This window comes from Argopecten irradians, unplaced genomic scaffold (assembly GCF_041381155.1).
Source record: "Argopecten irradians isolate NY unplaced genomic scaffold, Ai_NY scaffold_0136, whole genome shotgun sequence".
In the NCBI taxonomy this organism is placed as follows: Eukaryota; Metazoa; Mollusca; class Bivalvia; order Pectinida; family Pectinidae; genus Argopecten; species Argopecten irradians.
Genome location: NW_027187603.1, coordinates 32,755 through 46,986, shown reverse-complemented (window position 1 = coordinate 46,986; position 14,232 = coordinate 32,755). Strand labels below are relative to the sequence as shown.

At 36.1% G+C, this 14,232-nt stretch overlaps 1 protein-coding gene across 1 annotated transcript; it reads left to right on the top strand.

Moving 5' to 3' along the window:
* Positions 1-1,257: 1,257 nt before the first annotated feature.
* On the top strand, positions 1,258-5,687 carry LOC138311856 (uncharacterized). Its single transcript, XM_069253016.1, has one exon. The coding sequence runs from the start codon at positions 1,273-1,275 to the stop codon at positions 5,350-5,352; it is 4,080 nt and encodes a 1,359-aa protein (XP_069109117.1). The 5' UTR covers positions 1,258-1,272; the 3' UTR covers positions 5,353-5,687.
* The last annotated feature ends 8,545 nt before the right edge of the window (positions 5,688-14,232 follow it).

Below are 14,232 nucleotides of genomic sequence, written 5' to 3'. Positions count from 1 at the left end.
TTTCAATCCATATTGATTGAAAATAACCTGAACATGTATTATTACCTCTTTTATGATATATCTTTAATATTTCAATATATCATTACCCTGTCTAGAATCTGAGCTACGCCTCCTTCAGTACTTTCAGTACTTTGATTAACTGTATATCGATTGCTATCAGAGAATCGGCCGCTCACGCTGATCTGAGGAATAACCAGATGTGACGTCACGAGGACAACGACAATGAGGTGTTTAGTAGTGGGATTATAGCACAAAAGTGGACATACATATATGTATTTCTGAAATGGGGTTACGAGAATTTAACAAATATTTATACAGTATACAGTTATGATGACGATTTAATTATATATTAGGAAATATTGCAACTAAAATCAGGCTAAATACATATGAATAAGCAGAAACATCTATTAGATATATATGTTTCTGCAAGGATTTATAAGTCTCATATACGTCCTTGGTTTCTGGTAGGCATCATCTTGTGTAGCTTGTGTAAAAACTTTTAACTAGCGATCTTATCTTTGTTTTGACAGCTTACTAAATAATTAAACCTCGGAAATATTCAATTTTCATTATGTTAGGATCTAAAATGATGGTCATGTAATTATCAATTTGAAAATATTTCTGTTTAAATAAAAATTCACTAGCCCTATGGATTTCAAGAACCAGTATAACGAAAAGAAGATGTGTTAAATTTATTTTATAGCTCAATGCACGTAGATATCATAGACATAAATTGGGAGGGGTGATGAATAGGAAATGGGGGTTCTACGCCACTCCGTCCCTCCCTCTATATTTATAGTAAATCCCTCCCTGGCGGGATGGATTGGTGAGGGACCAGTGAGGGATGAGGGACTGACCTCTTGACCTTTCATAGGAATTTCCTGAGGGAGGATGACCTTTATTGAGATCATCTTATTTACATATGTGGAGGGACCGGTGCTATTTTTATGTGCATTGCGTCAGCCGTACTGTAATCTTCCTAACAAGTCGAGACCTGTCCGCTTTCATCATGGTTATTTTTAGTCACTCTTGGTTTTTCCGTTGCCTTTATGTAAGTAATAAGAAGTAACATTTACCTATCAGTAGAAAAGTATCGCTCCAGGTGTACGGACGTGTGTATATACACGGCGGATTAAATACAGGTGAAACATACAGATTGGGACAAACAGTGAAAAAGTGAAAACCTATCGAGCGGAACTTTACCTGTCGAGTGTTATTATCTCGCTAGCTGTCAAGGTGTATACATCTTTATCTACACAGGTGAACTGTAAGATGGACAGGGGTCGTATGTACACAATACAGAATGTAGCCGAGTTGGATGAGTGGGCTACTTGCAATGAATTATCTACGGATACAGAATTAAGTCTCCGACGTCTCGCCCTCCTTACTGACAATAGGACTGCTCCTTCCAGTATCAATAAATCCGATGAAAACAAATGCAATATCTGTGATAAATGTTTTAAACAAAAATCCCATTTGCTCAGACATAAAAGGACATTTCATGGCGATTCTATTAAATATACATGTTCGCATTGCCGTGTGAGTTTTAACAGGAAAGATAACTTTGAAAGACATGTAAAACACCACAAAGAAAATATACCTGTGATTCAGGATCAAACGTCTGAAGCTAGTGCTGCACGAAATGAGGATGGCGATATTCCAGTTTTGAAAGAAAGGAAAATAGTCAATGAAGTAATTGTATCGGAGACTAACACAAAGAATAAATGTAACTGGTGTATGAAGCATAAAGATCTGCTTCCAGGGAAAAAATTCTGTCAACAGTGTGGTGAACAAGGGAGAGAATGTAAATGGTGTCATCGACCTCTCCCAGAACAGAATGGTGACAGAACTGATGTATGTGAAAGGTGTGTGAAGCGACGTGATTCATGGAAAACTCGCAATCAGCAGGATGCTGGTATCTCTGCACTGGATGGTACGGCACAAACAGAGACATTAGAACCAAACCCGGGAAACCTTTGGGATGTGTTGCAGTTTTTTAGTGACAATCAAATACTGATCAAAGACATATTAGAAGAAAGGCTGCAAAATGTCAAAGGTATGAAATGGTTTATCACGCTTTTTATAAAATTTGTAAAGTATGACCAAAACAATGAAGCCATTCATGCTGAACCCACCTTCAGGTCCGTTAATCTAACATGTACAAATGTATCCCAATTAAAAGCACAACTCGCTGAGGCTTTCCATAACCTACATAATGCATATCAAAATTTCGAGCGGGATGGGAGTGGGTGGACAATAGACAAAATTTTGAAATTGGAAGTTAACACCGTAGAGTACACGCCACTTGAGGGTAGTAGTTATATCCCCCTGCCATCAAATATTCAAAAGAAAAAGGCCGTTCTTAACATACAAAACACAGACCAAAAGTGTTTCCTCTGGTCAGTCTTAGCTTCCATTCATCATTTTCCCTTTGAAAACCACCCAGACCGCGTGTCAAATTATATCCAATACGAATCGGAGTTAAATATAGATGGTATTGAATTTCCACTTCCTTTGTCTCAAGTCTCGAAGTTTGAAAAACAAAATGACATCTCCATCAATGTTTTTGGTTTAGAAGGGGGTGAAATATATCCATTACACGTGACTGATCTTCGAAGCACTAAACATGTGAATCTCCTATTGTTTTCAAAAGGGGAAAGCAGACATTACTGTCTCATTAGAAATCTCAGCCGTTTGCTCGGGGACCGAACCGCACATAAATGTAAAACTTTTTATTGTAACTATTGTCTCCATGGCTACACGACACAGCAGCTTTTAGTTGATCATGTTCCGTACTGCTCCCCACACGGCCCACAAAAGCTGAGTTTTCCTAAAAAGGAAGAACAACAGTGGGTCAAATTTAATCAAATTCATAAACAGCTTAAGGTCCCTTTCGTGATTTATGCCGACTTTGAAAGTTTTGTTCGCCCCATTAGCACATGTGAGCCTGACCCGAAGACATCGTCTACGACACGATACCAAAAACACGAACCTTCAGGCTTTTCTTACATGGTGAAATGTTCCTCAGACGAACTATCTAAACCCGCACAGGTCTATCGAGGTCCTGATGTAGTCGATAACTTTTTCAAACAATTAATCCAGGAAGAAGAAACTATTTGTGACATTTTACAAAATGTAAAACCAATGAGGTTGACACAGTACGAAGAGTCATCCTTTCAACATGCAACTACATGTCACATTTGTCAAAAGGAATTAGGAGATGACAGAGTTCGAGATCACGATCATCTAAACGGGTCATTTAGAGGCGCAAGCCACAGTAACTGTAACTTCCAGTTTCAGTTTCGACAAGGCAAAAGATCACAAGGATCAAAGTTTTACATTCCTGTGATATTTCATAACTTACGAGGTTATGACATGCATCTGTTGATGGAATCGGCGGGAAAATTTAAATCGAAACCCCTGTCTTGTATTCCCAACAATATGGAGAAGTACATGTCATTCTCTCTGGGGAATCTCAGATTCATAGATTCTTTACAATTTCTGAATGCTTCTCTTGATACACTGGTATCAAATCTTACAGTAGACGGAATGGGTAAATTTTCAAACTTGTCAAAACACTTTCCTGATGAACAGCATCTTGAACTTCTTCTCAGGAAAGGGGTGTATCCGTACGATTACGCGACATCACCCGAAAAGTTTGATGAAAAGACCTTGCCCGGGAAAGACAAGTTTTACAATAAACTAGCAGAAAGTGATTTGTCAGATACAGACTACAAACACGCACAATCAGTATGGCAAACATTTGACATGACATGTTTTGGTGAGTATCATGACCTATACCTAAAGACGGACGTATTGCTGCTGGCAGATGTGTTTGAAAACTTCCGCTCCATTAGTCTCGACTATTATCACCTGGACCCAGCACACTACTACACGGCTCCTGGATTTTCCTGGGAAGCCATGTTAAAAATGACCGGGGTAGAACTTCAACTTTTGGATGATATTGACATGGTCTTAATGGTTGAAAAGGGTGTTCGTGGTGGTGTATCAATGATTTCAAAGAAATTTGCTCAGGCAAATAACCCCAAAGCACCGGGCTATGACCCTTCAAAACCAAACACTTGGCTTACGTACCTAGACATGAACAATTTGTATGGTACAAGCATGTCTGAAGTATTACCAGAGAAAGACTTTGCGTGGTTAACACCTGAACAAATTGACCAATTGGACATTTGTAACATTGATGACAACTCAGAAATGGGATATATTTTGGAAATTGACCTTGAATATCCGACATCCTTACACGATGAACATAATTGTTACCCATTAGCCCCCGAGAACACATGTGTAACAAAAGACATGCTCTCTCCAGATTCTCAAAACCTTAGGAAGAAATTAAACATTAAGGGAAAACCGTCCAGAAAATTAGTTCCAAATCTCTGTTCCAAGCAGCAGTATGTCCTCCATTACAGGAACTTGAAATATTACCTTTCAAAAGGTATGGTTCTCACGAAAATTCACCGAGTCATTGAATTCACTCAATCGGCATGGCTGAAGCCTTACATTGATTTTAATACTGCTAAAAGAATGGTTGCTAGAAACGATTTCGAAAAAGACTTTTTCAAACTCATGAATAACTCCGTTTTCGGCAAAACAATGGAAAACATGAGAAAGAGAGTCAGTGTAGAGTTGGTCAATACACCAAAACGTCTGCGAAAGGTCTGTGCCAAGCCAAATTTTCAGTCATTTAAAATCTTTAATCAAGATCTCGTAGCCGTCAACATGAAGAAAACAAATATCGTTTTCAATCGACCTATTTATGCTGGATTCTGTATTTTAGAAGTCTCAAAGATTTTTATGTATCAATTCCATTATGACTTCATCAAACAAAAGTATGGGTCTAAAGCCGAGTTGCTCTTTACTGATACTGACTCACTGGCATACTGTATAGAGACACATGACTGGTACAAAGACATGCATGACAACGCCGACTTGTTTGACACCAGTAATTTTCCGAAAGATAGTCCTTTATACAGCATGAACAATTGCAAAGTCCTCGGCAAAATGAAAGACGAATGTAAAGGTCAGATCATGGATCAATTTGTTGGATTAAAACCAAAAATGTACAGCCTGACATGTGGGGGTATAGAGAAACGTACGGCCAAGGGGGTAAAGAAGAGCGTCATTGAAAAACATTTGAGACATCAAGCTTACTTACTTTGTCTCTCTAACCAAAGTAGTTGTAAACATAAGATGAACCTTATACGTAGTTTTGACCATCAACTTTACAGTATTACTGTTAACAAGACCAGTTTGTCTCCTTACGATGACAAACGTTATTTCACAGGCATTGACAGCTTGGCTTATGGTCATTTTAAAATTCCGCAATGATGAACCGTTTCATGCTTTCAGTTTTATTAAACATGTATCTAATAGTCATCAATTTGTGAGTCAAAGTTCCACCATATGTGTATCTACTAATGCAGAGGAATTTTGTATAGCCTAAGTCTTAAGTTTTATCACTGCTTGTAAGTATAATAAACTATTGTATATCTAAGCTTAAAACAGCTACTCTTTATTTTGCTTGTAAATATAATAAACTTTTCTATATGTTACGCCTAAAGTATCTTAGCTTGTATGTACAATGAAATGTTGGCTCTTATTGTTTATTAATTTTGTACTATTTGTGTTTTGCTTGTCTATTGTAATAAAATCTTTAAAATTGTCGATGGTATCCTCCTCTATTGATAAAATAACAAAAAAACATTAGACATATTTACAAATTTTATTTACAGAAACAATAGAAAATTTACACACATCCCTAATGTTTTGTACAAAAATACACCGAGAACGTCTACGAGGAATATCTAATCATCAGTTTCGCTATCATCGTCTTCAGTTTCATCCTCATCCTCCTCATCTGATCCCTCGTCATCAGTGTTGTTTGTAAAGTAGTCTTCAAATCGATGATGGAACCGTCTGAGAGTCACTCGAATGGCCTTTTCTCTGTCCATACCATCGTCTATGTAGTTTTCGATGGATTCCATCACCTCTGTATGTAATCTCCCATGCTTTAACTGCAACAGGTTGGATAGAAGTGTCTTATAGGAATCAAAGAACTCCTTAAGGTCATCGTCCTTAAATTTCATGTCAGCCTTAGCTTTAGCGTCAGAGCTCAACATTCCTTCATTTTCATATTTCTCCACTTTCTTTTGCCAACGCTCTTCGTTGTTCTCTCTAGCTAATTCTACAAAATTTGCAAATACATTATCTTCTTCATCGTGTGCCTCTGTCGTGGATTCATTATCTTCGGAGATAAGTCTGTCTATTTTAACTTTTTTGTGAGGTAACTCTTCTTCCTCAGTCATTCCTCTTTTTAATGAGTATCTATCGGGACACCAACTTTTTATGTGTTTCTGAAGGTCATGTAAGTTTTCAAACACAATACCACAATCTCCACAGCTGATTGTACTGCTATGTGGTTCCTCAAGTGAATGTTTCATCGTGTCTTCTTCAGATTCTTCCGAATACGTCTGTACGGTTGGAGTGTTCTTCTCAAAATGATTCGTTGAAACAGAAAACCGGTCCTTTTATAGGCTCTTCCGTGAAAACATTACGACGTAAACGTAGAGATTCGGGAGTTGTGGGTTTCAGGTCCACCAATAAATACCCATAAGGTATACTTGTAGATTCTTTGAAGTGTCTGATTAAATGCTGTGGATTCTCCGGATACATTTGCCGTGCCAACGTCATAATTTGTTGTCTGTCAACGGGGTTATTAAATATCACTAAGTAGTGACAATTCCTCCTTTGTGTAGGGTCTTTATTGTAATACAAGTTCTGATTAATGGCGATGACGGAAAGGTTTCTATGATGGCTCCCCTCCGTAAACAACTCATTGACTCTTGGGTCCTTGGAGGCTGTTGACATTAAATCGTCAAGAATGATTATATTTCTCATGTTCGGATCGATGAACGAATCTTGATCTAAATCAAGAGGTATACCCCGAACAAATTCTACTGAAGGGTAGACAGTTGTTTTGATGACGTCATACAGAGGCTGCCATCTTTTGTAGAGCCATAAAATTCTCTGCGGAGTTGGTGTTATGTTGGTCAAACACTTTTGAAGTAAAGTCTTGACGAAATAGGTTTTACCACATGAAGTAGGGCCAGACACGTTAGCTGTGAAGGGATGTTTAAAAACAAAATCCCGTTGTTGTTGTTGTTGTTGTTGTTGTTGTGGTGGTGGTGGTGGTGGTGGTGGTGGTGGTGGTGGTGGTGGTGGTGGTGGTGGAGTGATAGTGATATGTGGTGGTGGTGGTGGAGGTGGTATAGGAGTGATATGTGGTGGTGGTGGTGGTGGTGGTGGTGGTAGTGGAGGTGGTATAGGAGTGATATGTGGTGGTGGTGGTGGTGGTGGTGGTGGTGGTGGTGGTGGTGGTGGTGGTGGATACGCATGAGTGATTTGTGGATATGGTTGACTGCCTCCGTGGATGGTTTTCATGTGTCTGGAGAGAGCATCTCTGCGTGAGAAACTTCTGTTACACTCTGGGCACGATATGGACTGCATGGCTGACGAATAAAAACTGAAAACAGAGTCGTAATGATCTCTCTTTTATAGGCTTTGCACGTCGCTTTCTTTAATCCAACTATTAAATTTCTTAGGATAGCCGAGCCATTGCACGTAAACTTCCTTTATTCCATTTCTCTTACGTCGTTTCAAAATTTTCTCCACCTTAAACAGATCGTCTCTCCCTTTACTAACCTTTTGTAGCTCGCTATTGTAGAATGTTCCTGTTATTGGATCTCCATCATAGTCTATAATTTTGTAGATAGGTATACCTTGACGTAAGTATCGTGTTTTAATAGTGAACACTTCCTCTGTCCATTTTTGTTCGTAATCTCTTTGAAAAGTTCGTCTTGTGCTCGAAATACGCACCACATCACCTACTTTGAACTTGAAAGGCTTTGTAGTTGTCTTTCTGCTCACCCTTCTTGGCTTCTTAGAATCGACGTATAAGTGTTTCCACAGGAGTGCTTCGTTCGACTTTACGATATCATCAGGGGATTTCCCATCTAAAGCACTGTGAGGTCGGTCATTGTAATTCCTGACAATATCCTGTAAAACGTCCAAGTGGTGGTGAGTCCGATTGTGAGTGAAATAGCGGTACATCAGCGTTTTCAATGTTCTGATTACTCTTTCGGCATAGTTTGCGTGTGTAGGGTTATGGGTGACGTAATGTTGTACTCCTTGTTTGTCTAGAAACTGTTTGACCCATCTATTTTTCCATTCGCTACCTGGGTCTGATCTCACCTCTTCTGGTTTTCTTCCTTGACTGAATATTGTTTTGAATCCGTCTATGATGGACTCGTGGTGTTTATTTTTCAACGGAACTACCCATAAATGACGTGAAAACACGTCAATGGCAACAAATAAATATCGTATTCCATCGTTTTCTTTTGCAAGGTTGGACACGTCGGCAAGGTCTACGTCCCATAAGACATCAATACCTTGAGATATTACTTTCCTAGTCTTAAACTTGTATCGTAGCGGACGTTGTAAGCTATAGGCGTCGATGTCCTGAAGGAAGCGACGAATGGCATGAAGACCAACCTTGTACTTTCCTTCTTTTCTTAAATATCTGTAGATTTTTTCTGGCCCTGCATAGCTAATTGGGTTATTTAAGTCAAAGTAGATGCCTTTCACGTGATCCTTCCAACTCATGATTGAGAAATGAAAATAGAGTAACTGAAAGTATTTATATAGCATGACATAGTGCTTCTTATACCATGAAAGACCAAACAAAAAAAAAATAACATGATGAAAGCGGACAGGTCTCGACTTGTTAGGAAGATTACAGTACGGCTGACGCAATGCACATAAAAATAGCACCGGTCCCTCCACATATGTAAATAAGATGATCTCAATAAAGGTCATCCTCCCTCAGGAAATTCCTATGAAAGGTCAAGAGGTCAGTCCCTCATCCCTCACTGGTCCCTCACCAATCCATCCCGCCAGGGAGGGATTTACTATAAATATAGAGGGAGGGACGGAGTGGCGTAGAACCCCCATTTCCTATTCATCAGAGGGGGAGTTAAAAAAATAATAACTTGAGAGTTTGATTTCATGGTATATAATTCATTTATAGCTGTAATGAGTCTCTCTTCCTTTTAATGATACATGTACATGTATGTAGACATGTGTTCTTAAATAATCATCAACAGCACATTTATTGGTCATATAGAATACCATTATTGGTATTACATATCGATCGATATTTACCAAATTTCACGATGAATTGGATATCCGAAATCTAGCAACTATCAGAAATATCAAAATTCTGACATTGTGCATTATGTTTGCATTGTTCTTTCTATATAATATGTCATATGAAAATAATTTTGCAGTTTTTGTTATAAGAATACATTTACATGTAACGAGAAACATATGTACAAATATATATATGAGTGTTTCTGACGTATATGTATATACATCTAGTGCTTGATACACTTGTTATATGTATGTTCCAAGGACACTTATAAATCCTTGGTATGTTCGAACGGTATATTTTACTGTAAACCACGAATTGAAAAATGAAACAAATATCACCACATTATACAACATACCAGCTGTGAACTGATATTTTGACACCTGACGTGAGCTAATCAACAAAGCATGACAGGTCACAGCTCATTAGTCTCGGTTGACCACGCGTTTTAGTTACTGCAGTATACAGGTATAGAAATTAACGCAGCACGACATTGGCTATTCGGAAGATACCTCATATCTGCTGTTTGGATTAGAAATAGACATATTCAGTCTCAATATTTCCCGTTTGACCCGTGCATGATTTATTTTTCAATTTAAGACACCAATGAATGAACTTGAGCGAAATATTAACAAGTCGTTGGATTTACTGTATTATTTGAAAGCTGAATGTAGAAATGGATCAAAAATATCACTCCTGCTAAATTATAAATATTTGTGATATTCCGGTTCTCAAAACTTGGAATATAGAATCAGAAATATATGTTTCTGATAGAATTAAATCCGCCAAATCACAGTAGAATTAAATGATAATCATGTACTTATATACTGATAATTAAGTATTACATGTGTATTAATAAAGTCAACTGATCGATTTCAGACAACGCAATTTTGAATTACATAATCAAGAACATATCTACGTCCTTGATATAATATTAATGTATATAAGGTTCAAAACATCGCGGATATACAACGTAAGTGTATCGTTAGGTATATTTTATTGTGTGTAACCATTTACATCTACGCAAGGACCGTGTGTAATATAAATTTTCAAGATTTTTTCAAGATTTTATTTACTCACTCAGACACACAAAATAGTGTATAACAAGAGGTCAGACATTTTTAACAGAATGGATGCATGACAGACAAAATGTAACATTATTTGCAGAGAAAATATGGAAAAATACATACATTTTAACATTTCATAATTGTAACTATAAATATAATAAACTTATCTACTACATAATCACAATACTGGGTGATACAAGTGTGTTATAATAACTTGACTATTTTTTGGATGAACAAACTGACATTAATATATAGTTTCTTATAAAATATTGAGAACATTCCTTTCATTTTGTAGAAATTAGGATTTCTGTGATAGTAATTTTTGGATATATTTACTACGCAATTGGGCTACATTATGGTTGTTACACACACATAAAAAATGGAACTCGTCTCCAGTACCTGCGCTACAAAGTGGACATACTCTATCTTGACGTTGTATCCCAGTCCATCTTCTAGTTTCAACCGGAAATTTTATATTTGAGGTTCTAAATTTACATATTGTTTTCCTGTCTTTTACATTTAACCGCATAAGATAATCTTCGAATCCAAAATGGTATTTAAATATAGAGTGTGTCCGTCCTCTCGGCGTGTTTTCTAATTGGTTAAACCATGTTTGTATAAATTGGTCTTGCAATTTTTGAGTAATAATTGAATGTAGATATTTAATATTAGGTAAACAATTTCTCTGATGTATCCAAACAAAACTTAATCCAACACTGTCTAAAATATTTTTAACATATTTCATCCATTTAAACTCAATCTGACCAGTTACATGGAGAGTATACATCAATTTGTACATAAAATTAAACAGTTTGCTTTCATTGGATAGAAGAGTATACCAAAATTTTATCATGTTTAGTTTTATATTAACAGTAAGAGGATACCTGCCGGCTTCTCCGTAAATCATAAAATTAGATGTATTTTTTGGTAGACCAAGAATTCTTTTACAGAACTGTAGATGTATTTTTTCTAACATACTTGTATTTTCGTACCCCCATATTTCACATGAATATGGTAATATTGGAGTAACTAATGAATCGAATAACTTAAGTTGTATATCAACCGGTAAATTAATATTTCTTATCTTACGGTAAAGAGCAAAAAGTGCTTTATTGGCTTGAATACTCAATTGCTTTTTGGCAGCTGTGAAGCTTCCATTGTAGTTAAATAGTACACCTAAGTATGAGAAAGAATCTTGAATATCTAGTTGCTTTTTGAACACCAAAAATCGGTTTCTTCCTGTAGGTTTTCGTTTTGCAAAAATTACAACTTTTGTTTTCTTTGTGTTAACCTCAAGTTTCCATTTTTGACAATATTCTTCAAACATATTTAACATATTTGGTAAACCAGTCGCTGTTTCGGACATTAAAACAGTGTCGTCAGCGTATAGAATAATAAACAGATGAATACACCAGAGGAGGAAAACAAAAGGAACTTTGCTGCTGACTTTTGTAATTTGGTGAATAGAAAACTCCAAACCCAGCTGATTTCTCCTGGAGATATTCAAGCTATTCACAGAATACCGTGGACAGACCCTCACAAACCTAAGCCAATAGTCGCCAAATTCTGGAAGAAGGATGTGAGGAACTCTGTAATTAGGAAGAAGAAGGTCCTTACTGACACCGTCAGGTTAGTGGACGATGTGACCAAAGACAATGTGTTGCTTGTTAAAAGTTTAAAGGACAATCCCGATGTGGATAATGCCTGGTATTTTAACGGGAAAGTATTCGCTGAAAGTGGTGGACGCAAAAAGCAGATAGACTTGTTTGACAAAGTTTCGGATATTTTCCATAAATGAAAAGTGTGATCAGGTGACTTGGCTTATATATTTTGTGATCTGTGTTTGATTCTAAATGTGTATGAGTGAAATTTCCAATAATTAAGAATTTATCAGTGCTTACCGGTATATACTGATTCATTATTCTGTGTCTATGGAATTACCAAGATAGATTATGTAGTTTTTCTCATTTTGATTACTAAAATTGTACATAATTTTTTTTCACACTAGCTCATATCTATAATAATCAAAGTCCATGGTACTCCCTGGTGGGTTTTTTTCTTAATGCAAATTAATATACATGTGTACATAAATAAATATATACATAGTATATACATAAATAGTATATATATTTTTTTTTTCTTCTCTTTGTCATGTACTATATATGACATATCTGCTACGAGATATTGAAAGACAGACACATGTACAATATAAATTTGGAAATATGCTTATAACTGCAATACTGGTTCAAATTATTATAATACATAAACAATTGCATATGATATAGTCTCAATAGATCTTTATTTCGCACGTAGTAGTTTGAGCAGCTGGTAAAGTACATGTATACATTATATGGTGTAAATAGTCCATAGCTAAATTATCTTACCTAAATTTAGTGATTGGTTGTTCAGTCAAATGCCAGTATTCGATTTAATTGATTAATTAATATTAGAGACTAATTCATTCACTCGTTATGTTTTTTAATAGCTCAAATGAGTTCCTTTCTTATATATGTGTTTGTAAGTGTATTTTCTGGGTTTTTTTGGGTTTTTTTTTGTTTTTGTTTTTGTTTTTTTTTTATCCCCCAATTCCCTCCCAAATAAATGATGACTTATAAATGTTGTTCTTTATCCGGATATGATACCAGCTTTATTTAAATTTTTACAATATACCAATAGCAATCGAAACTCCTCGGATGTAAACTTAACGAAAGTTATTATGGAATGAGACCACAATTACATACTTCCGGTTTCAGTACCCACAAATGAAGTCCCTTCAGAAATGTATGTATTTTATGAAAACATGCAGCATGCCCCTGTGAACTTGGTATTTGCCAACAAATTTAATGTAGATGTGTAGTGTATATGTCAAATTAACTGTTATAGTGTAAAATACTGAATTTTCTTATGTTTTTATTGCTCCAGGATCCTGTGTAAAAAGTCCTGTTTTGACCCCAACCCATGACCCGGATGTATATAATTGGCACATGGTGACACTTGATGACAGATATCTTGAGAAAATGCCGGTCATGTTAGGTTGAAACTTTCAGAATTTGTTCCTCGGATATTGACCTTGACCAGGTTAGATGGAAACTTGTCAACGAAATTTTGGGAATTTATTATGAATTTTAACGTTACAATGAAACATATAGCAGAGTTAATTGTGGTCTCGGTCCTTAATGAAAAGCTTCAGAATTCACATTTTTCTGTCTCAGATCCACATTTTTTAACCAAATGTCTTGACAATTGGCAGACTTGTACAAATAGATATGACCTACTAGCTGTTAAAGTTCTGTTAAGAAATGATTACAAATTTAACTTAAAATTAAAATTAAAATTAAAATTTAAATGTTTTTATTTTATTTGATTCATGTCAAATGACAGCTATATTTAGGATCTAATTAGCATATATTGTAATTTCATGTATTCCTACACCATAATTTAAAAGTTAAAATGGAGGATTTTTTCAAATTGTATCAGGACAAAGTGTTTGAAAATTCAACTATAAGCCAGGAAAATGGACTCTGCAGGATTTGGACAGGATCATTAACAAAAAACACGAAATATGGCTTAATTTCATTTAAGGACCCAGTAGATTTGAAATGGAAGAAGAAGCATGCACATAGGCTTGCAGTTATTGTGTTTCTTAAAGATTTGAATTTGAAAAGTGATGCTGATTGCTCACACCTGTGTCATAATAGTTTATGTGTGAACACTGACCATTTTAGTGTTAAACCACATTATATTAACAATAATAGACTGCATTGTTTAAATTCAGGTGTATGTTCTGGTCATTTGGGGTTTAGGGAATGTATGCTTGATTTGAAAATTTGATTGTTAATTTATTTATTTGTCATATTAGGGTATTAGCTATTGTGTCAAGGACACAACATTGTTGAATGTGAATGGTGGGATCCAGCTGGCCTTTCCTGTAGTCGG